Raw genomic sequence first — 24,256 nt, forward strand, 5'->3', positions numbered from 1 at the left:
CCGCTTGAACCCCTCTCTGGGTCTCATTATCATACTGGCCTCCCTCCTAGACAGCCTACATTTTCTTAAATGTGAGGTTGGAAAAAGCTGCTCAATTCATCCTATTCTAACATAGACATTTAAAAAGTTGACTTCTGCCATTTTACCCTTAAGTCCTGTTCCCAAACTGGATGGTAGTCTACTGCTTCCAAGGACATAAGAACACACACACACACACACACACACACACACACACACACACACTCACCTCAGGTCTTCTAAGTGATGTTGTACAGCTGGCTGTGTGCAGGTGGGCAGTTCTCTTTACAGAAGCGGGCCTCTAGGCAGGCTTTCTCACCATTCACAGGGAGAGGAGATCATAGCTGTAGGTGCAAACGTTTCCGGCCTAGCTACAGATGTTATTTCAAAAGTCAAGGTGTACAGGTAAGCAAGGCTTCGTAGAGCTATGTATATAAGGGGGCTGGAGGAGGGGCATATGAAGAAAAGGGAGGTGGAGAAAAGGAAATTGGTCATGCTTCCCTAGAGAATAGTTCATTGTCTAGTCACCCTCTCCTCTAAGATGAGCGAGTGAGGGAGAACACAAGCCCTCAGGTAAAGTGACAACTGGCTGTGAATGATCAGGTCCTAGCTCCTTTGAGCTGCAGCTGCTGTGCCTGCAGGGGGAGGAGGAGGGGGAGAAATTGTACACCCTTCCCCGCAAAGCAAGTGTAAGGAGCGATGCAAAAGCCAAGCAGAGGGAGTTGTATTAAAATTCTTCAGTAGTTATGCCCTATTGGGGATGAAATGTAGTTCTCACTGGCTAAACATAACCCATGATTACCTCACCTTTAATTTTTTCATATATTTTATTGTAATTAATAGAAGGGTTACATTATATTCACCAGATAGAAGGTGCATTACTTAGCAAACATTGATACCCTTTCTCATGTCTTGGTCCCCATTTCCCTCCCCCCACCCGCCCCTCATCTTGTTTTCCTCCCTTCCCTATCTGACTTCAAATAACCAAATATGCATATATCCAATATATCAGATAACAAGGTAAAATACTGTAACAATATGAGATAACCAAGGGGCAGAAAAAGAGATGAGAGATAACAGTACATTAAGGACAACAATCACTCATTATATGGCTTTTGTTTCTATAACCCGGAGGTCCTTTCATTTAGCATCATCCTATATGGTCTTATGTATCTAGGTTTTGTTCTATTGTAAATCTCTGCTAGGAGAGCCCAAGGTTTCTACTGATTATGACAAATGAGGGAAACCATTGAGCCTATGTTCCTTTGAGTCTGGATTACTTCACTTACTATGATTTTTTCGAAGTCTTTCATTTCCTTACAAATGTGGCAATGTCATTCTTTCTGACAGCAGCATAGAGTTCTATTGTGTATAAATACCACATCTTGTTGATCCACTCATCAACTGAGGGACATCTAGCTTGGTTCCATATCTTTGCTATGGTAAATAGTGCTGCAATGAACATCGTTGCGCTAGCGGATTTAGTATGTCCTTGTTTCTGGGCGATTGGGTAAATGCCAAATAGTGGAATTGCTGGGAGCTCTATGTTTAGTCTTCTGAGGAAGTGCCTTACTGCTTTCCATAGTGGTTGAATGAGTTTGCACTCCCACCAACAGCGTAGTAGTGATCCCTCCTGGCCACATCCCCTCCAGCATCTGTTGTTATTAGATTTCTTGATCCTGGCCATTCTAACTGGAGTGAGGTGGAATCTTAGAGTTGTTTTGATTTGCATTTCTTTCATGGCTAGAGATGTCAAGCATTTCTTCATGTGTCTATAGAACATTCTTATTTCTTCTTCAGAGGAGACTCACTTTAAATCTTTGGCCCATCTTTTAATGGGATGGTTGTTTCTTTGGAGATAGTTTTAGAGTGATTCAATTTTTTGAGCTGTTGATATGTTTTAGATATAAGGCCTTTGTCTTCTCCCACTCTGTAGTCTTTCTAGTTAGTTCGCTAGCTATGTCTTTTGCCAACAGAAGCTCTGTAGTTTAATGCAGTCCCACTTATCCAGATTTTTTTCTGATTTGTTGTGTTTCTGGGTCCTTATCAAGCAAGTTTCAACCTGCGCCAAGGAGACCTAGTATATCTCTTATTCCTTCTTGTAAAGTTTTCATTGTATCTGCTTTTACCTCGAGGTCTTTGATCCATTTGGAGTCAATCCTGGTGCAGGGTGACAAAGAAGCATCCAACTTTAGTTTTCTTCAGGTGCTTAACCAGTTCTGCCAGCACCACTTGTTGAAGAGGCTGTCTTTCTTCCATTCTATTTTTTTTTTTTGGTTCCCTTATCAAAGATTAGGTGACTGTAGGTCTGACTGCACCTTTAATTCTTTGGGGATCATAAACTTGAGGAAGTGCTTCCTGACTTCAGGTAAGCTACTCCTGGCCCCTCAGCCAAAATATAACTCTTCTTTGGTTCTAGAAACTAGAAGGAATAAGGAAGTGTGGGCATGGACAGCAATAGACAGCTGCAGGGAAGGGGAGGCACAAGGCTAGCCTGGGCCTGTGACATGCTACCCAGCATTGCCCAGGGGACATGCCAATGTGACATGATGGGAATAGCAGTGCAGTCAAAAGACCTGGCCATGTATCCAGATAGCTGGGCCCTCAGGCCTCAGTTTCCCTAAGTGTGGAATGAAGACATCCACTAGAACAGGGTTTCCTGGAGGGGTAGACCTCAAAGTCCCTTCCTCCTACAGAAGAAAATGCCAAGACACAGTGGTAGACAGAACAGAAGACCAGGTAAAGAGTAAGGCAGGAAGCTTAGGGGGAAATGCAGCCTCCTGCAGGCAGCCACACTCCCAGGTGACTGCTGTCAGGGGAAGAGGGCAGATTAGATGGGCTGGCACAAGGACAGCTGGATCAGAGACAGGAGTAATCAATAAACCCGGGCAGGTACCAGGATACCCACCTGGTTTGGCTAAGGCAAAGATAACAGGACATGGATAGTTCAGCCAGTGCAGCTTGAGCCTTATTCTTAATGAACTCGAACTTGAACACAGGCTTCTGGGGGCAGAACACCTGATGAGTGAAAACCCAGACACATAACCTCATTCTCCAGCTGTTGTCCAGAAACTAGCAGCAAGAGCATCTGTTGTTAGTAACACTGATTTCCAAGCCTTTCCTAAGCATGGTCAGATACCCTCAAAGTGATTCTATAGCTCATTAAACTTTTAAAGCATTTATTTAAAGCCCATTAAAGGGCTTCATCCAGTACCTTCCAGAAGGTAAATGCTTCACATAGGAAGGCTTCTAGAAAGGATTAGAGTCCAGGGCTCTCAGTGCACAATATTTTTAAGTTAATCTGCAACATCTGAGGGCATCTTTAGCTCTCATAACTACACTGGGCACTACTGACCTATCCTGCAATAAGCCAGGCTTGTACAAAGAAAACAGGTTAACCTGAGCTGGAGGAGAGGCAGTGCCTAAAGGCATCTAGCAGGACCAGGTGGGTGTGGCCTGGCTCACTGGCTGAATCCTGGGCCAGACCAAGACCTGAGACTCTTCTAATAATCCCCAGGACAGGATGGAACTTGGGGGATTCCCTTCACAAGAGTACTCACTGTTGGGGCCGGGAGTTTGGCCTAGTGGTAAAGTGCTTGCCTAGCATGCATGAAGACCCGGGTTCGATTCCTCGGTACCACATACATAGAAAAAAGCTGGAAGTGGTGCTGAGGCTCAAGTGGTAGAGCTCTAGCCTTGAGAAAGTCCAAGGACAGTGCTCAGGCCCTGAGCTCAAACCCAGGACTGGCAAAAAAAAAAAAAAAAAAAAAAAGAGTACTCACTGAAAGAAAAACTCAGGGCTAGGAGTGTAGCCTAGTGGTAGAGTACTTCCCTATCATACACGAAGCCCTGAGTTCCATTCCTCCATACCACATACACAGGAAAGGCTGGCAGTAGTGCTATGGCTCAAGTGGCAGAGTGTTAGCCTTGAGAAAGCTCAAGGACAGTCTCCAGACCCTGAGTTCAAGCCATGAGACTGGTTAAAAAAAAAAAAGTTTGGGGCCAGGAGTTTGGCCTAGTGGTGGAGTGCTTGCCTAGCATGCACGAAGACCCGGGTTCGATTCCTCGGTACCACATTCATAGAAAAAAGCTGGAAGTAGTGCTGAGGCTCAAGTGGTAGAGCTCTAGCCTTGAGAAAGTCCAAGGACAGGGCTCAGGCCCTGAGCTCAAGCCCGGGACTGGCAAAAAAAAAAAAAAAGTTTATCTAAGAATACACTTTCCAATACAAAGGCTAGTGTTTTATTTGTTTTTCTCCAAAATGCTCTTAGATTTAGTTATTTCATTTGAGTGGTTATATGCCACTCCTGTCCTTTATTTTCCCCTGTAGAGCCTGAATTTTATGTTTGGAAAACAAATCTACTCACCTTTCATAACCTCTCCAGATTCCTCTGAATCTGAAGGAGAGGAAAGACTTCTTCATTCCTTCTGGATTCAGAAGTAATGAGTGCATCAGTTAGAATTTCCTGGAAGCCAGAAGGTAGGAGAAAGTTACATCATCTTCTTTTTTCCAATGAACTGTGAGTTTAATCTATAAAAGAGATTTGTATCTCCCCACTGGGGCTGGGAAACCCACATGGTAACGGCTGTGGGCTCCCTGGTATGTTGCTAACCTTTTCCCCTGTCCTAGCTGCAGTCAGTCCAGGAACAAGAATGAGCCCACCCACACACTGACGACCTCCTTAGCTTGGTGCCTGGCTAGACTACCAGTGCCCCCTGTGACATGTATCAAGTATGAGAATAAGCACAAATATACATCATCATTCTACAACCATAGCCTAGGAGACATACAAGTGTTCTTATCTCACATTTCCACCACAGCCTGTGAGAGCACGTGCCTGCGCGCGCGCGCGCGCGCGCGTGTGTGTGTGTGTGTGTGTGTGTGTGTGTGTGTGTGTGTGTGCGTGTGTGTGTGTGTGTGTATGTGTGTGTGTCGTGTGTACTGGGGTTTGAACTCAGAGCCTGGATACTGACCCTTAGCTTTTTCATTCCAGGACTGTGCTCTATCATTTGAACCACAGCTCACTTGCTTTGGTGGCTAATTGGATAATTGGTGGTTAATTGAAGTGCCTCCTAGATGTTCCTCTCTGGCTGGCTTCCAACAGCAGTCTTCATTGCTGATAAGTATCTTTCATACTAATGAGATGGTCCATGACTAGGGGCTCCAGCGTATAAGATGGGATTGCTAGCTATGTGATAAGAGGATTAGAAAATCCAGCGTCACACCCTTCTTCCCCTTCTCCTCCCCCAGATAGAACACCTCCAGAGAAGGGAACGAGGCCAAGGCTGAGTTGCTCACCCAGGACAATCAGGGATGCCTATGTGATGAAGTCTCCGTGAGAACTATACAGGGCAGGATCAGAGAGCTTCCACGGACGAACTGGAGAGGAGATGAAGGTCTACAAACCCTTACATCTAAGCATTTCTTCCATCTGGCTGTCACAGCCCTATCATTTCTTTAGAGGAACTTGTGCCACAATTCCACTACTAGCTTTTATTTATTCATTCATTCATTCATTCAATTTGTGGTTAATTAGAGATAAGAGTCTCACAGTCCTGCTAAGGTTGGCTTCGAACCCTGATTCTCAGATCTCAGTCTCCTGAGTCCCTAGGATTACAGGTGTGAGCTGCCTGCAGCTAGCTTAGTAGTATCCTTTCATAAAACACTGGTTTCCTTATTAAGCAAACTGGTTGCCTGCATTCTGGGAGCCATTTAGCCCTTTGATGGGAGCAGAGGAAGATGCAGTGAGTACCCTCAATTTTTGCATGTTCTGCCCAAGGATCTTGAGAACCTGCACTTGCAATTAGTGTCTGTAGTGGGATTGTAGTGGGATGCCTTGTGAGACCCAACCCGTAACCTGTGGGCTCTGATGCTTTCTCAAAGTAGACCATATCAGAATGGACTACAGGATAACCAGTCCAGGCTCACTGAGAATTAGAGAACTGGGAGGTAGCAGGGGGAGATAGGATTACAAATGAAGTAGACTTTCATTTTCATCTTTAAATCTTTTTTGAAATTTGCATAAAAGAACCACATACATGCCTAGCACTTAGAAAGACAGTTTTGCATAAAAATTTCACCTAAGGAGTGACGTTGTTTAAAAAAAAAGTACTCTTTACCTGATTTATATAACTGTAACCTCTCTGTATAGCAACAATTTAAAATTTTTTAAAGAATGGTTAAAAAAAATAGTCACCTACTCTAGGCCACTTGAGGTCATTTATGAAGGTACAGGAATTGCTGCCACCCCTAAACTTGTGTTCTCTCTCTCTCTCTCTCTCTCTCTCTCTCTCTCTCTCTCTCTCTCTCTCTCTCTCTCTCTCTCGGTCTCTCTCTGTGTGTGTATGTGTCTGTCTGCTCACAGACACACACATACACTTATACATGCACACTAATATTTTGGATGTCATCTTCTCTTTCTCACATTGCATAGAACAACACAGTAGCTCATTGAATAAGCAGAAACTACTGGATGTGAAGCATTCATAATTATTTCAAATCCTCACTTTATTGGCTCAAATTCATCAATTGAATAAGGAATTTTAAGGCAAACAAAGCGGAAGGCAAATTGAAAGCCAGTCTGGGTTATAAAGCAAAATTAAATTTAAAAATTAATGAGTTAACATGATTAGTTAATGTAAAAGAATGTATTCTAGATGTCATATCCACTTGAAGGCATGATTGATATTGTAGTTGTTCCCTCATGTATATAGTTTTCCTCCTTTTGGAATACAGGAAAACTGCACTTGCAGGTGTCCTGAGAGTTAGTCATAATTTCCATTGAAGTCAGGGGTGACCACGTGACCATTTGGACCAATGAAATAAAGACAAGAGCTAGCAATATGAGTCATTGTTGGTGGATGGATTCCATCCCCATGTCTCTCCTTTCATTGAGTTGATAGCATTAGGGACCAAACATTTCCTTCAGCCTGAGTCCACTATCCAGTGAGTCTGGCCCTGGGCTAACATCTGCCAGACAGAGAAGGAAAGTTAAAGACAACTTTTGTTGTGGAAAACAAAGAAAACCAAAACAAAACCCCACTAAAAGCCAGGTGCGTGATTCACCCCTCTAATCCTAGCTACTCAGGAGGCTGAGATAGGAGGATCAAGGTTCAAAGCCATCCTAGGCACAAAAGGACCTGAGACTCTTATCTCCAATTAACCTCTAGAAAATGGGAAATGGGGCTTGGCTCAAGGGTAGGGTGGTAGCTTTGAGCTGAAGAGCTCAGGGACAGGGCCCACTCCAAGTTCAAGCACCATGACCCACACCCACACACAAATCACCGACAGAATAAAGAAAGATTTGACATTTGTTACTGTGGTACCACTTTCCTAACTTGACTAATACAGAAACTGTGTCAGAGGACTGAAATGCTTTAAAACTGTTTAAATCAATTTAGATTACTGTAAATGATGGCACTCAGACAAGAGACTTGGACTCTTCCTAACTAGCACTTTCTCTGGGCAAGTCATCACAGCAATTCTCCTTTCCTTTGCTAATGGAATGCACTGATTTCTCCTGGGGCACAAAGGTAACCAGCCCTGCTTTCAGCAGAATGAGGTTGGTGTCACAGCGCGGGGCTAGCCACTTTGGGGTCCCTCAGTTGCCTCTGCAGCTCACTCAAGAGTCACACCACAGGGACAATGGCTCCAGAACAGGCAATGAAGACTGAAAGCCAATCTGCTCTTGGTAGCAGTGATATAGGCTAACTTCTCCTTGCAGAAGCTTAAGGTGCCAATAAAAAGGTCAATACAAGCACACACGCGCATGCGTGCACACACACACACACACACACACACACACACACACACACGCACGCACGCGCACACAGACACATACACACTACATAGATTTTTAAACAGGCAAGGAAGGCTGACATCTAAATATGATGCTTGCGTGTAGAATGTTGGGTTCTTGCATCAACATCTCTTTTTTAATTTTTTTTTCTTCTGGGTCTTTCACTCCAGCATCTGCCAGACCAGACCCCAGACCAATCCACATCCAGAGCAGAAGCTATTTCTAGCAATTACGGAGTAGGGCTTCTTCTATTCAGAGTCCACCTTCACCATCCAAAAAGATCCTCCTGGAAAATGTCATTGCTTATGCAAACAAAGGTAGTGTGTTCCTCCATAGAGTATTTCCTGTCTGGAAAAGTCTCCAACCCTTCTGCCCAGGCCTGAGAGATGGCCTCTCCAGATAATGGATTTAGTAGTCTAAATCCTGACTGAACAGATTCTGTTGGCTCCTAATTAAAGAATAGTGTTAATCCAGAGTACCATAATTTGCATGCTATGTCTCTGTAGCCAGGGATTGAACTTTAGAAATGAGAAATCAAGTACTGCTGGTGTGAACACAGCAGTCTCATACAAATTTCTCTTTTCAGACTTTTTCGATAACTCCCAAAGGGTACACTCCCGTGTACCAAACCATGTGTTGTATCCTCAGGCCAGCCAAGACAGCTCCTGCAACTCTCAATGGCTGCCCCAGCAAGGGTGGGCACAGGCTTCTCTGCCCATTTCCTCCTGCCAAAACAAGCAAATAAATAAAACATTGTCTCTGGATCACACTTGTTCTTTTACAGGGTGTTTGGGTCCAGAACATTAGGGAACTGAGTACAATCCCTTTCTCCATTTGCCCTCAGAGACCTGCCTGCCCCCAGTATAGCCTCAGGCCTCCAGAGTGGTGGTATGAGAGACATTTCTGGTAGCCTAGGATGCAATTCATGGATGTTGGTGTCCTACCACTGAGATTACTCCATTAAGCCAAGCTGCTTTCTTAATCAAGGGGAATTCTTTGACAAGTGGGATTACCCCATGCCGCTGGCTTCTCTACGATCTGTCAGCCAGCCAGGTTTGAGGATATCTGAATCCTAAGCGTGAACAACTTCAAAACCTTGTCCTCCCTCCAGAAGGTTTCTTCAGATTGATAGAAGCACAGTGAGAGCAAGTCCACTCACAGGAGAGTATTCTGTCGTGCTAGCTGGGGAGCTTGTGGGGTGCAGGCAGGGGCAGTCTCAGGCCTCAGTTCAGTAAACCAGCTGGTTGTGTAATGCTTTATGAAGAACATGTACAATTGGGCAGTCACAAAACCCAGGTGAGATGGAACAGATAACATTATCTTTTGGATTCGAAAGTCAAAGTAAAGTTTAGTGACTTGCCCAGACTCATAGATTTAGAAAAAAGAGAATGATCTGGAATTGACCCCAGGTCTCTTTCTGCAAGTCTAGGTGTGCTGGTGGCAGAAAGGTGAGCTGGAGAGCTCACCCCCTGTGGAGTCACACTCTGCCTTGGCATCCAGGCTCTGCAACTCACTGGCTATGTGACCTTGAGTTAATCAATCACTCCTCGGGACTTCAGTTTCCCCGTCTGTACAGTGAGTGTGACCCCAAGGCATTTGTGAGATTTCAATGAGGGAACACAGGCAAAGCATACAGAAGAGAGCATGGCATGTTGGTAAGCTCAAGAAAAGGAAGAGTCTAGAAAAGGAGAGCTCCTATTAACGTATCACTCGTATTGTTTGTATTTTATACCATGTTACATGGGCAAAATGAGCTTCAATCATAGGTGCTGAATGACTATAAACAATTTTTATACATTACCTGTGAAAGGACGAATATTTGGTAAAATATTTATAGTTGCAGCCCTGTAAGGCAACGAGATAGATGGATATTAATTTTAAGTTTCAGGGAGTCTGCAGAGTTAATTTAAATCTAATCCCAAAACAAGTCATATGGGAATATTGTATAGAAATTTGAGGACCATAATTCATTGAGCAAGCTCCTTCCGGCCTAGCAAAAGTGATAAGAGGGAGGAAAACCAAGCCACCTCCTAATAATGTCAATCGCTTCCCCTTAAATAGCCATTTCCACTTGCTCATGCTGCTTGTTAACCTAAAACTGCTTTAGTTCCATCCTCATTTTTTTGAGACGGTCTCATTATGTATCAAAGGTTGGCCTTGAATTGCTGATCCTTTTGCTTTTGCCTCCTGAGTGCTGTGATTTTCAGCCATGTGCTATTATACCTACATCCTCATTTAAATTACGTTTGGCATTTTCAAGGGGAGGCTTGCTTCATACCAAGGCCAGCTTTTTGGCTCCAGTGTTTCTATTTGTGCTTTCCCCAGTCACTAGAGATGACAGGAATGAACCACTTTGTCCAACCCTGTGGCTGGGATAACAGACAAGCGCCGCTGCTCCCAGCCATTGGTTGAAATGGAGTCTCAGGAAGTTTTGCATGCAGGCTGACCTCGAGTCTCAATCCCCTAGTCTCTGCCTCCCATGTAGCTAGGAAAACAGGCAAGAAGCATCATGTTTTAAAAAAAATGACTTCATTGTGATGTATTGTACAGAACATAAATTCAGCTTTTCAAGGTTTACAATTTAGTGGCAAGGTCTGTATGTAGATTCACAGTGGGACCATGAGTACCAGCTAATTTCAGGACATTTGTTTATGAAGAAAGAATCTTTATACCACTAGCGATCACTTCCCGTTCCCTAACCCCCGCAGTTCTTAGAAACCATTGGTTTCTATTCTGCCCCTGTGGGCTTGGTCTACTGGGAAGATTTCAAATGAATATGATCATACAATATGCAGCTTTGTAATGGGTTGCCTTCACTTCACTTAATTTTCTTAACGTTTATGCATGTTGTAGCATGTTATCAGTAATGCATTACTGTTCTGTTGCTGAGGAATATTCCATCTATCAGTTGAAGGATGTTTGCATCACTTCTACTATCTGACTATCGAGAAGATTCATGCAGAAGATTTTGTGTGAGCACGTCTTCCAGTTTTTTTAAATGTTCAGATGTGACATTGCTGAGTTCTATAGAAACTCTGGGTATAATATGTTGGGGAACGCCAAGTTGTTTCCCCAAGTTCCTCCACAACTACACAATTGCACCAACCATGCATGTGGGTTTCTACTTCCCTTAATCTTTGGTAATATTTACTACTGCCTCTTTTGATGTTTGTGCCATCCACAGGGTGTGTATTACCATTGCTCCCTGTGTTGTTTTGAATTTCTTTTCTCCTCCCTCCCTGCTTTTTGGTGTTGGGGATAGAACCTGCACCCTGGATGCTATCTCTTAGCTTTAGCCACTCAAGACTGGCACTGTACCACTTGAGCCACAGCTCTGTTTCCAGTTTGTTGCTGATTAACTGGAGATAAGAGTGTCATAGATTTCCCTGCCTTGGATGGCTTCAAATTGGGTTCTCAAGAGCTCATCTTCCTGAGTAGCTAGGGTTTCAGGTGTGAGCCGCCACGTGCCCAGTCACATGCCCAGTCATATGCTCAGTGCCTGGCTCCATCTTGCTGGTTTTACAAATGAGGAATAGAAATAAGCGAAGACTTATCAGAAGAAAAGGTTGTATATTCATAGCCTGCTGTGGCCATCAGCTGAATCATCCGCATTTTGAAGAAGACTCCAAGACAAGCAAAGGAGCAGTAGAAACTTTGGAAACTTTGCAGTAGAAGCATGGAAGATTTCAGCTGTTCTGTGACTGGAGTCTGGTGGCTGACCAGGAAAATTGTAGGTAAGCTGTGGATCAACAATGTGACTGATTAGGGATACATATTTGGCTTGATCTGCTTGGCCCTGAGTTTGGAAAGAGGGACAAACATGAGCAATGGTGTCAGTTATTAATCAAGTTCTGACGAATTGGGGTCAAGCTACAAGGGCTACTGCTTCTTGGTTCATTGGGGAAGAGAGCTGTCTCACTTCTCAGAAGGCTGACATAAAGGTAGCTGACTTCTCAGAGTGAATGTTCTAGAAATTTCTTGGGCTGGTTGCTGTAGATTGTAAATTGGGGTTGTTTTTACCATTGTTTGGCTGGATCATTGTCTGTTGAGTCTCTCAGCAGAAACCAAGACAAAGGAATGGAGTGGCTCCTCCAAGATTTAACTACAACCAGAGCTGAGAGGTCAGTTTGAGGGCAAGCATATCCAAGGGTACATACATGCATTCTGATCGTTAAGAAAACATGGTTTTGACCCATGGGAAATCGAAATTCAACATGGATGTCATAGAGATAAATTGAACCAGGAAGCTAATCGTGAGGTCCCTAGTTCAAGGATGCCTAAATCCATGAATGTTCAAATCTCTTACACAAAACAGTGACATGTTTGTATATAATCTACATACATCCTCTAGTGTGCTTATAGATTGCTAATCATACACAAGTCAAGGAAAATACAATGTAAACCTCTGTGATATTGTATTGTTTAGGGAATGCTGACTTGATTAGTGTCTGTTCATGCAATTATTTTCAAATATTTTTGATCTATGTTTGAACCCACAAATGCTGAACCCTCTGATACAGTGATTTGACTGTGTGCTTTTTCCCTATATACATGCCCCACATAAACATACATACACACACATGCAAACAAACTTGCATACAGACAACATGCATGAAGCCTAGGAGGAGTTGAGCAATAATGGGTATTGACAAAAGACAAGTTGGGCAACATTCTGTAATTAATTTAAAAACTAGAGATTATTTCTGGAAATTTCCATTTAATGTTTTCAGATAGTGGCTGACCAAAGTTAAGTGGACTTGTAGAAACTGTGAGTAAGGGTAAGGGTAGATGCTCTCATAACTGGAAGGGATTATTGTAACTGTTCCTTAGAGTCTGTCCCTTGATAACCCCAACTTTGTGAAGTTTTCCTTCACCCCTCAATTTACTGTGATCTCTTTGATGTTCAGTGTCTCATTTGTGCCAGAAAAGTGGAGCATATATAAGACAAATAACTTGGAGAAAATGGATGGGTGCTACAAAGGGGATGGGAATTGTGTCCTGATTTGAACTGAACAAAAAAGGAAAAATATATCCATACCTCTGTGTGTGTGTGTGTGTGTGTGTGTGTGTGTGTGTGTGTGTGTGTGTGACAGTGGTTTTCTATGGATTGTTGGATTATGGGTAATTTTAACTTCCCTCTTTGTATTTCTATGCAGTTTTTTTCTACTGAATTCTTGTTAAGTGTGTATTTTAAAAGATAATCAATAAAGTTATTAAAAATCTATCAGGTGCTAGGCTAAGGATAAAGGGCAGAAATTAAAGACAAGAAGCTCTGGCTGTAGAATCTGGGGATCAGCTTGTTTGTTACTTCCAAGATTAGAAACACACGCACATGTGCGTATGCACAAACACACACACACACACACACACACACACATGCACACGCACAAAAAGCTGAGCACATTTCAGAGCAAGGTGGAGAGCAAGGAGAGAATCTAAGGGCCAGCTCAGAGCTCTGTTCCTGGGCATCCAGAAACACTCAGTCTACAGACAGCCTGGAAAGAAGGTTTTCTTTGATTAGCTAGACACAACGACAAAGACCTCACCCAACAGCAGCCTGAATTCTAGAGCTGGACAGACTACGAAGTAGGAGGCCCACGAGAGCTCACACCCCTCCCGGGAAGGCCCTGGCTGCACTCTGCAGAGATGTGTTCTTAACCCTTATCACAGAGCCTCGTGCCCACTAAAGCTGCTGTTGTAATCTAGACCCCTGATGCAAGAGTATGGGAACACCAGGAGAAAAGTGGGTGCAGAGGAGCCAGTGCTCCAAGCCAGTGAGCTGAGAGCAGAGATGGCCAGGCCCCTCAGTCCATAACAGCCTCTTAAGTGGAAGGCAGTCATAGAATCTGAAATGTGTGCAGACTGATGGGGGGGGGAACACTAAGAATTAATTGGCAGGAGAAAAGTAGAGCCAGGTTCTTGTATGCATCTTCCTCCAACAAAGAAACCCTGCTTGAGCAACTAAGATTCAAGCTCACTCTCAACACTGCAAGTACGTTCCAACTCCAAACAGATATTGTACAAAGAAAACTTTATTTATAAGAATTCAAAATGACTAGACAACATTCCATAGCTAGAAGATATATAAACACAGGACTGGGGAGTGGGGTAGAGTGCTCAGTTTCTTTAAAACAGCCCTATAATTTCATCTCAGGACATCTTCCATAATCAGCAGTCAATAACCATTAGTTTATCCTTAAATGTCTCTGAGCATTGGCAGTGAGTGACTATGTCCTTAATTTAATTTATTTAAATAACTAAACCGAAGAGTCACTCTTCTAAGATTTAGAGGATTCCTTTACTATATGAAATACATTTCTTGCTCTAATCAGTTATAAATACAGTCCATGAATTTTGTCTCCAAGACTCATGTTCAGGTACAAAAAAAAATAAATACAAGTTCAATAGCATAAATAAATAAATATATGTGAATAAATATATGCAACAGTAGAAAAGCTATTACTAAAGAAATCTTACAAAATGATGGTATTCATTACGATTTGGGACACTTAAGGACAACCACATTGAGAAAACAAATAATAAATAAATAGTAAACACTGTAACCAACACTAAGTTCCCCAGTAAAAGACGGTGGTTTGCGGGGTCCTGTCTCCAGGGTATCAAGGGTACCCTCAGAGGACCCTCAGAAGTGTCTTCACTTTCCCTCTACTCTGAGGACTCCTCCATCCAGCGCAGGAGGATATCTAGTTCGCCTAGAGCCTTCACTGCTGCTGCCTGGGGCTCAAGCTGAAAGAGACATGCGAACATGGTTAGCAGCTCAAGATCTGTATTGTTGGCTGGTCTGCATGGGATGGGGAAGAGAGAGTGTGCTTTTCATGAAGAGCATGACTTAAGATCTGCTGGGAGACAGGGATGTCACTGAGCCCATCACCCTGGTCCTCCACAGGGAAACAGAAGCCCAGGGCAAGTTGTGTGGGGGGGTCAAGAAGGAGGACAACATCTTTGGGACTGCAAGCTTCCTCGCTAAAGACTCAGAAGTGATGGCACAACCCATAACCACAAGGAATTTGCATTTGAGGAAGAGAGACAGAGAGTGACTAGAATGTAGAATGGTGAAGGAATGATGGAGTCCCCACAGGAAGCAGGAGTCCTAGCTCTGGGAGATGCGGCCTGTGCTTTACTGAAGGTGATACATATGTTGAGAAGAGGATGAGAAGAGGAGGAGGGGAGGAGGAGGAGGAGAAGGGGAGGGAGGGACAGAGGAAGGAAGGAAGGAAGGAAGGAAGGAAGGAAGGAAGGAAGGAAGGAAGGAAGGAAAAGAGGGAGGAAGAGAAGGAAAAAGGAAAGGAAGGGGAGGAAGAAAATAGGAAGGAGAAGGAGGGGAAGAGGAAGAATAGGATGAGGAGAGGGAGGAGGAGGAAGAAAGGAGGAGGGAGAGAAAAGTGGGGAAGAAAAGGAGGAGGAGGAGAAGGAGGAGGAGGAGGAGGAGGAGGAGGAGGAGGAGGAGGAGGAGGAGGAGGAGGAGGAAGAGGTGTTAGTCAGTGAGAACTGGACCAGGACTTGCTGGTTGATATACAGAGGTGTCAAGATGAGAAACAACATGACATGGCTGTGTATGATATTGTGGGTATGTGATTTTAAAGGCATTCATTGTGTGTGTGTGTGTGTGTGTGTGTGTGTGTGTGTGTGTGTGTGTGTGTGTGTGTTGGAAAACTGTTGTCTCTTGTTTGTGCATCTGGGAGCTCCAAATGTTTCTGGAGTGACTTGGTACAGCTATGGCCATTCCCCTTCCATTCCCAGTGCCATCCTGTAGAAAAATCTCATCTTAGAGGATGAAAGCAAAGGAGTCTCCACAAGAGCTCAGGGAGGCATTCGCCTGAGGGCTATGGGATTTCAAGCAGCTTGAATATCCATCCACTCATCTATGCTCTCAATTCTAAAAACACACCCATCCTCGCCAATGCCAACATGACATATACCTCTTCAAAGTGACTCAGAATCCGTCTGAATTTCTCGGTCGCTTCCTCCTCACACTGGCATGTCATGTGGGCTTGCTGAGAAGGACATAAAGAATAACAGATTGCATTATTATTATTATTATTAATTCCAATTATCTGCCCCTGTCATTGACAGAAGCAGGGGACACTGTTCACCTGCAATCCTGTAGGAAAACACTTACAGAATTCATCATCAGGGATTATTAAACCCATCATCCGCTGGGAGAGGAAGCCAGATTTTCAGCCTCAAATATGGAGCCCATTGCTTCCTTTCAAGAAAGAGACAGAGTTTTGGAAACCTGCCTCTAGCCTCCGCTCTTGCCTTGGGGCTGTGTTCTTGAGCAAACTGAGCCCTCGTGAGAAGAGAAAGCAATTCTTAGATCCTGTTCTGAGCATGCTCTGAGATCAAGTCTAACACCCTAGTGACCGACTGCCCAGATACAGAATGCACTAGGAGGCTATCAAATGCCTTTAAACAGGAAAAAAAAGTGCCATTGCTTGGCTAATAGATGTCATCATGTGTATCAAAAAGAATCACAAATATTTATGTTTCTTGAAAGCCTGTAAAGTACTTTTTGCATAGAACAGCAACTCAAACATCCACAAAACTGAATGTGTACGAGTAATTCCATGGTTCAATATAAGAAAGTTTTTGGATTCAGTTTCTCCATCTCTTCAATGGGGGTTAGAAAAAGGCTCTAGGTTGCTGAGTTGCCAAAGCTGTGATGGGTGGACAGGTCCTGTTACTCACACAAAGCTGGAGGTCCTTCTTGATGATAAGAAAGGAGTTGGCAAGATCGCTGATCTTCCGGAGAGTATGCTGATCAGGAGTGTGGTAGTTCTTAAACACCCGGTCCAGATAGAGGCTCAGTACTTGGTGGAAGAGGCAGCACTTCTCCGAGGGCTGTAAAGACAGATTGGTTGATGGGAGGATGGAGAGAGCAGAGACCAAAGCAGAGGGCAGAGAGAAGCCAGCATCACCAGGTCCTCTCAAAGCTCTTCTAGGCCATGCACATACCTTTGTGTCTTGCAAAGACTCGGTATTCCTTAAGATTCTGATATCAATGTGGTCATCCCTGGCTTGCTAGACATAAAGGAAGGGAAGAAAGGACAGATCAGTGGCTGCCCTGGCATCAGAGACAGCACATTCTTTAAATGATCAAGTACAGCTATCTCTTGGGAAGGCATGATCCTGGGAAGGAGATCCAGCCTTCCTCCTTTCATAAACTCATTGCCAGGGCTGTCTGAAGGAAAAGAGACAGACAAAGGAGGGAAGAAAACGGGCATCCAGGAAAGATGGGTGCCTGACTTGACGTACCACACTATCTCGGATCTCAGAAAATGCATTGTGTATTTCCTGGAGGTTTATGGTGGTCACACAGCTTCCCAAGTGGAGGGTCTTCAGCCCAGTGGAAGGGCTTCCAAGGAGAGAAAGCACAGCAGGGATCAGACTGAAGGCAAGACCAGGACCTTTCATCTTACACCCGGAATCTGGAGTCCACAAGCTGGGAATTCAAAAGGAAAAATGGTGAATGTTGATTTCCTCTTCCTTAAAATCTGTTGTCCCCAGGAGGTATCCACCGGGAGTGAGGAGGGGAAGGGTCCTGTCTGCTCCAGTACAGTGTAAGTCCCGTTCAGAGAACAAAGCTTGCCCAAAAGAAGCTTCTAGGTGCCTGTTCAGGGTCTGAGTGCAGGATGGCACTCGGGTTCTGGTTCATTTATTCTGCTCTGTCTCCTCCCATCATTGCCTGACAAGTAGAGCCTGAAGCAGCAGCCACCTCCAGTGAGTCCACCGAGGATGCCATTTCAGCAGAAGTGTCCGTCTTTCCCTTGCAGAGTGTCACTGTAGTTCACCTCTTAGGCCCACAGGGCAACTGGGGAAAACACTTTCACCAAAGCACTTGATTGTGCCACCCAAAACACTTCAGAGAAAATTGCCTGGATTTTTATGGTCACCCTTAGGGCAAAGGAGGCTAGTTCTTTTTGGCATTTGTCTGAGAACACAGCAGTTGTTTGAAAATAATATATTTACTTCAACCCTGAAGGCAAATACAAAGTCAGAGCTTTCATAACAATTCTACTGCCAGAGAAAGGCAAGATCTGATGGGCAATTGCAGGATTCCACCTCACTTTTGTTTCCCCTGAGCAACCTGAGTTCCACAGTGTCCTTTGCAGGAGAGCTATAGCCAGGTACTCCAAGAGCATACACTTTGTTGGCCCTGAATCTCAGGCCCCAGGCCTGAGTGATCCCAAAGAAAAGTTGTGAAACAACTCATGCTTCTTGGATGAGGTTGCTCAGTATGCAGGTGTTTTCTGGTGTCTTTCAAGTTTTAAGAAAAAGTGAAATAGTCTAGAGTTAGAGTTAGGTGAAGGATGGTCTCAACAGGGGAAAGGGGACAAAATTTTACGGGACACCAAAAAGTTAATCATCAAGGTACAAACTATTGGAATTCAATATTAAAATGAATGAAAATATCCATAGTGAACAAGATATCAAAAAATTAAATAAAAATACAATCTAACAATGTCATGTAGAGCTATTGTGACAAGGGAGAAAATATGGACTTCTACACATACGTTTTCATATTTAGTTAGTTAGTTAGATAGTCCTAGGGCTTAAAGTCAGGGACTGAACACTGCCCTCAGGCATTCTCAAGGCTAGCACTCTGCCACTTGAGTCACAGCGCCACTTCCCGTTTTTTCCTGTATATATGGCTACGAGGAATCAAGCCCAGAGCTTTGTGCATGCTAGGTAAGCACTCTTACCACTAGGTCATGCTCCTGGCCCTTTGTATATTTTAAATAGTTAACTTTTTCTCAAAAATATATGGTAAAGCCAGTATACTATAGAAGCCTATAATCCTAGCTACCTGGGAAGCTGAGATCGGAAGGATCCAGTATAAAGACCAACTAGACCAACAGCAACAAAAAGTTTGTAAAACCCATCTCAACCAATAGCATGGCATAGTAGTGCATCTTAAATGGTCAGGAAACAAAAAACAGGAGGATTTCAGTCAAGGCTGTACAGGGCAAAAAGTTAGAATCTATCTCAAACTTAACCACAGGGTTGGATGTCCTAGCAAACTCCTAGCCCTCACTTCAAACTCCAACACAAACAAAAGCATAAAAAAGATGCCATGAAAATATTGTGCTTTCTTTCCTTTAAGTACACATTTAAAATAAAAAGCCAGGCACTGGTGGTTCATCCTAGCTGTCATTCTAGCTACCCAGAAGACTGACATCTGAGGATTGTGGTTCAAAGACCACCCAGGCATGAAAATCTGTGAGACTCTCATCTCCAATTAACCACTAGAAAACTAGAAGTGGCCCAAAATGGTACAGCATTGGTCTTGAGCTGAAGAGCTCAGGGATAGTTTACAGGCTCAGAGTTCAAGCCCCATAACCAGAAAAAAAAAAACCTCATAAAAAATAAAACTATAATTTTGTTTGAGGCATAAATCAAATATTTAAACTTAATGTTGGAAGTTGTGATGAATATCATATAAGTTTATAACTATTTGAGATATTTTTGGAAAAATACATTTTATATATAAATGGCTATATGTATGTGTATAGATCTTGGTTCATGGTTTGGCATAGAAGTAGTAATCCTTACTACTTACTGATTTTACTGATTTTCCCCCATATATCCAAGCAATGTGCCAGACAATTTTTTTAATTCACATTCATCTCAGATCCTATCAAATGTAGGAAGGGGAATAAATGAAAGAAATCCAAAAGCATCAGAGGTGACAATAGATATGGGAGATTTCCACCACAGAGGAACTTAAAGACACAGGCAAACCCAAGTGAATTCACCACTCCATATCTGTGTCCACTTGGATAAGTCAACTCATGCCCCTGTAATTTCATTTTCTTAGCCTAAAAATGGTATTATTCCATCTTATCCAGAGACTTACCTTGAATTCACATAAAACATGGTTTATACACGTAGCGTACAGAGAAAGATTCATTTCTCCCCAAACCTCTTCATCTTTTGAGAAAGAGTTTCATGATCGCCCAGGCTGTTTTCAAACTTGTAATCTTCCTACCTCCGCCTCAGAGGAGAGCCATATGGCATGCATGAACTGCTGTGCACCATTTGATCGATTCACTTTACATGGATATGCGTTGCCTTGAACTTACTTACAGTCAATCTGTCATAAATTGGACAAGTGGGCCAGCATTTACTGGGCACTCACTGTCTTAAAAATTATAGTAGATATTGAGGTACAAATATAAGCATAAAAATTCCTTGTCCTTTAAGATATTTCATCCTCATGGAAAAGTTTCCTTTGGACATGGCTCCCAATATATGATGAAGATCTCAGCTCATTTCCGGAATGATGTAGAAAGGCCTCTTTCTTACCTGAGCTCAGGAAGGTCTCGTGCTTCTGATCTTCCAGGAGTCTCTCACAAGTGAAGAGGCTTGTGTCAGCTATATGTATGGCATGTGAAGGAAGTGAGCTAGCCCAGGTGAGGGCTGGAACTTCCTTGGAATTTCTCTGGTGGCCCAGCACTTCCTCCAGGGCCAAGACACTTAACTGCACACTGTATTGCTCTAACACCTTCCTGCTCCAAGAAGTACTGCCCAAGGGGTTTGATCACTGGTTATAGGTGCTGACAAAGAATATATTTCTTTGGGGCTCCACCTCTCTACTGGGTAAAATTGTTGTTAGGGCAGAAAAGATCGCAGTTATGGAACTGGAAGAGAATTCCCAACAGTGCCCTTTCCCTCTCCTCCAAACCCAGTTTTCCTTAGCCAAGTATCTGCCCAGACACTATGGACTCATTTCTGTTATTTTTCCTTTGCTTTTTCTCTTCCCATTCCTGCTCTGTAACAAGAGTCTTTCCCTCTATTCATCATGAAAGAGGAGACCCATATACCACCCCAGAGTAATCGTGCCTATTTCCACCTTCCCTTCTCTGACTCCAGTGCAGATTTTCCACAGCTTGGGAAAGCCTCTGATGTTGCCTTCCATTTCATGACCTGTAGCCATTTCTCTTCCCAGCACTGGGAGGTTTTCTTCAGCAGGGACTGCTCCATTATGTAGAACCACACTACAAGCCAGGTTAAATTCAAGGTACCTTATATAAATGACAGGCAGTGATTTGAAAAGCACTAAGATGATGGAAGCTATATCACATTCCTCTTCACCTTAGAATCCTAGTTAACAGAATGACGTTGACATATCATCTCACCATTCTGGGCTTCCGTTTATGAATCAAAACTGGAGAGAAACAGCATAGAGCATGTACAAAGTCCTTCTCAGTTCTGATATACAATGGTTCGTTGTGCTTTTGCCTGTGGGATCAGAATGCTCTTTTGATTATCACTGAATGTCTGTGTAGAGTTCCCTGAAGATGAAGACGATGACTTTGCATTGTAATGCTCGATAAATGTGGATATCTAATCTAAGTCATGCTTCCAGCATCTCTTTTTATACTGATTATCTGCTTGGCCGTCCTGGCCTGAGATCCCCCCACTTGTGCTCCCCCATGGCACTAGGGAGAGTCAGTGGCCCCCACCACTTCACGACGTTGATTAAGATGGAGTCTCAAGAACTTGGCCCCTGTGTTGGTCTCAATTCTTGACAGTCCTACTCCAGTGTCTGCCGGTCAAGTAGGCCAGGATTCCAGGCTTTAGCCACTGAACAAAAACACTTGATGAAGTCCACGGACTAGAGTCCATATCACATATCTCATAAATACATACTCATCTGTCCTATTGAACCTTTCCTGACATATCCTCCCTCCTCTCCATTCCTATTTCTCAAGGCAAAGCTGATCCTTCCCACATTTCCACTTTACTCTTATATATTTGTATATATGTATATATATATATATATGTGTGTGTATGTACCTACATATATCTGTGTATATCTACATATGCATTTTGTACTTAACACAGGCAGAAAATCACCACCTTGGGGTTACAGAGCTCTGTCTCCTTCTAGCCTGAGAGCTCTTTGTGCACCTTGCTCAGCTAATATGGGATGCTCACTGAATGAGCTCATGCATTTGCAATTGTTTCTTCTTTATATTGTGTCCTCAAATATGAGCTCCATGATTTAACCTATGAGAGGCCACAGTGCCTTCTCCATTTAGGTGTTGGTGAACTCTATTCCCACAGCCCGAGTGCCTCTCAAATCAATAGAGCTGGAAATGACTCTCAGCACATCTAGTCCCAATTTCCCCATTTCATAAATGGGGAAACCATAGTTCAAAGAGGTTAAGTAACTTGCCCTAAGGTCACTAGGCTGGTAAAAAGTACACTCAGAAGTTGAACCTGACGTGTGTTCACATTCCACCGCACATGTGTTCACTCAACCTTTTGTGAACTCTTCATACATTAGTAAGTAGCTTTCTTCATTAATGAGACTGGGAGAGAAGTTTTTCTGCTTCACGATACTAGGCAGAGACTGTGATAGAAAGTGCATGGTTTTAGCAGTCTGGATCACAAAGAATGAGCGCCAGGAGATCCACTTCTAACACTCACTTTCCCACCAACTCTGATGATGACCGCAAGTGATCCAGACTAGATCGTATATCTTTCGGGCATTGAGTATTCTTCAATAGAATGCAATGACTCTTACCTAGTCAGGCTGGCTCACTGACTTGGCAACAGCAATGTTTATATAAACCTTTAAGCACGAAAGAAGATTTTTATCACTCCTGTGATGGATGAGAGAGATTGTAAGTGGCATTGATTCAATGAGCATTCGATAAACACCTACTAGGTTCAGAACGAGGATTACAATCCCTAATTGTTGACAGCTTTGTGGAAGGGAGTGAGGTGGTGCTTCCAGAACCACAAAGCCAGTTAATACTACTGAGGGTGTAGAAGGGAAATGCCAAGACGCCCCAGGGGCTACCTGTGACACAGAGGAGCATCGGGGGTGCGCTTCCAAGCATGGGCAGAACTGCAATGGACAGAGATGCTAGAGAGTATGGTTGAACAAAGGGCATTTGGGGTGGAAAGGAGCTGGAACTCTAGCTAGAACTAGTTCTTGAGGACTGCAAAGTGGATTTGTTTGACTGGAGCTGGGTTGTGCACAGAGGAGCAGTACAAGGTCAAGTTGGAAATAAAGCTATACTATCAATGACAAAGGAAATCATGGCGAGGAGTATGAATGTGGCCTTTGAGTCTAGAAATGTAAGTGCTAGCTCTAGTCTTCCCTTCTCCTTACCTGGTGGTCTTGGCAAGTTCACTTCCCTCCCTCTTCTGAGAACTGTAGGAGAATAAATAAAATCATTTCTTAAGTCCCTTTTAATTGGACCTTCTCGATTCTGTAATGTGTTACTTTCTCTCTAAGGCAATAGAGAGCCATTGCTGCATCTGACAGGAAGGGAGAGCCATGGTAAATGCTGTGTATTAAGCAGGAACCTTTCAAGGGCAGTGTGGGATTGATATATGGTTAGTTATCAAGTGGAGCAGATGAAGACATTGGGGGTACCTTTCATGTGCATATCAAAGTGAGGTTTCAAAACTGGGGGCCAGCACCTAATAAGTGCCAGTGACATTGTAAAGATAAACTGAAGAAAGAGAATCCCTTCTTACGCAACACAGTTAGCTTCCTTAGCAAGCCATTTTGGGAGCAGCAAACATTTTCTAGACACAAGTTTTGTTGTTGTTGTTGTTGTTGTTGTTTTAAAGGAAATACACCATTCCTTTTTCCACGGCAAGTCCTGAGTTTGCTACTCAGGGTTTTTTATGTCTACGATGTCATAGCTGCTGATGTCTGGCTTTCTGCCCAGTTGCATCACTTTAAAGGGAACACTGAGAAACACAGGCCTTCCGGTTCCTCTGGAGGAAGAACTCCAGCTCAAGACATGGCCAGGCAGGTAGAAAACTTTGCCACTCCCAAGCCTTCAGTGCTGGGAATTTTGTTACAGCCCCAGCTGACTTCTAAGAGACAGGCATGGCAGGGCAGGGTGGAACAGCTGACTGCCCGGAGCACACACTTTCAGTTCCCTGTCTGCCAGGCTGCTAGCCGGGATGATGTCACTTCCCTTTCCTGCGTTTTTCTATCATACTCTGTTGAGCCAGCTCAACTTGCATGATCCTTTTTACCTCCATCTACACTTCCTCTGACATCACTGAGTCTCCAGAGTTGGGTAACTGAGTCTCAGAGTTGGGGAGCCTCCCCAAGACACAGAGTCAAGAACAAAAACCCACACAAGGCCTTGAATTCACAGTTATTTCACTTAAGAGAATGGAGATTAACTCACTTCCTTATTTGCGGGTATTGGGATTTGAACTCAGGGTCCATGTACTGGCTAACCAGGCTTTCAGACTTGCAGACCTTTGGGTTTTGTGTATGTGTGTGCTAGTTACTCTCGAGATAGGGTTGTACTTCCTGCTCAGGCTCTCCACCAGACTGATCTACCTATTTTAGTGTTTGCATCATTGCTAGGATAACAGGCTCTAAGAACTGGGTCCAGGAAAAAAGAACTCATGAGCTTCTGCTTAGGCCGGACTTG

The 24,256-nt window shown here is 43.6% G+C and overlaps 1 protein-coding gene across 1 annotated transcript; it reads right to left on the reverse strand.

The window, feature by feature from the left end:
- Positions 1–14,480: 14,480 nt before the first annotated feature.
- On the reverse strand, positions 14,481–17,249 carry Il20 (interleukin 20). The gene is made up of 5 exons (XM_090341636.1): positions 17,091–17,249; positions 16,791–16,856; positions 16,524–16,676; positions 15,755–15,829; positions 14,481–14,561 (listed from the first exon to the last, which is right to left on the reverse strand). The coding sequence occupies exons 1-5, from the start codon at positions 17,247–17,249 to the stop codon at positions 14,481–14,483; spliced, it is 534 nt and encodes a 177-aa protein (XP_090197762.1).
- Between the last annotated feature and the right edge of the window lie 7,007 nt (positions 17,250–24,256).

The sequence above is a fragment of the Megascapheus bottae genome, chromosome 10, assembly GCF_031878675.1.
Source record: "Megascapheus bottae isolate mThoBot1 chromosome 10, mThoBot2.hap1, whole genome shotgun sequence".
NCBI classification, from domain to species: domain Eukaryota; kingdom Metazoa; phylum Chordata; class Mammalia; order Rodentia; family Geomyidae; genus Megascapheus; species Megascapheus bottae.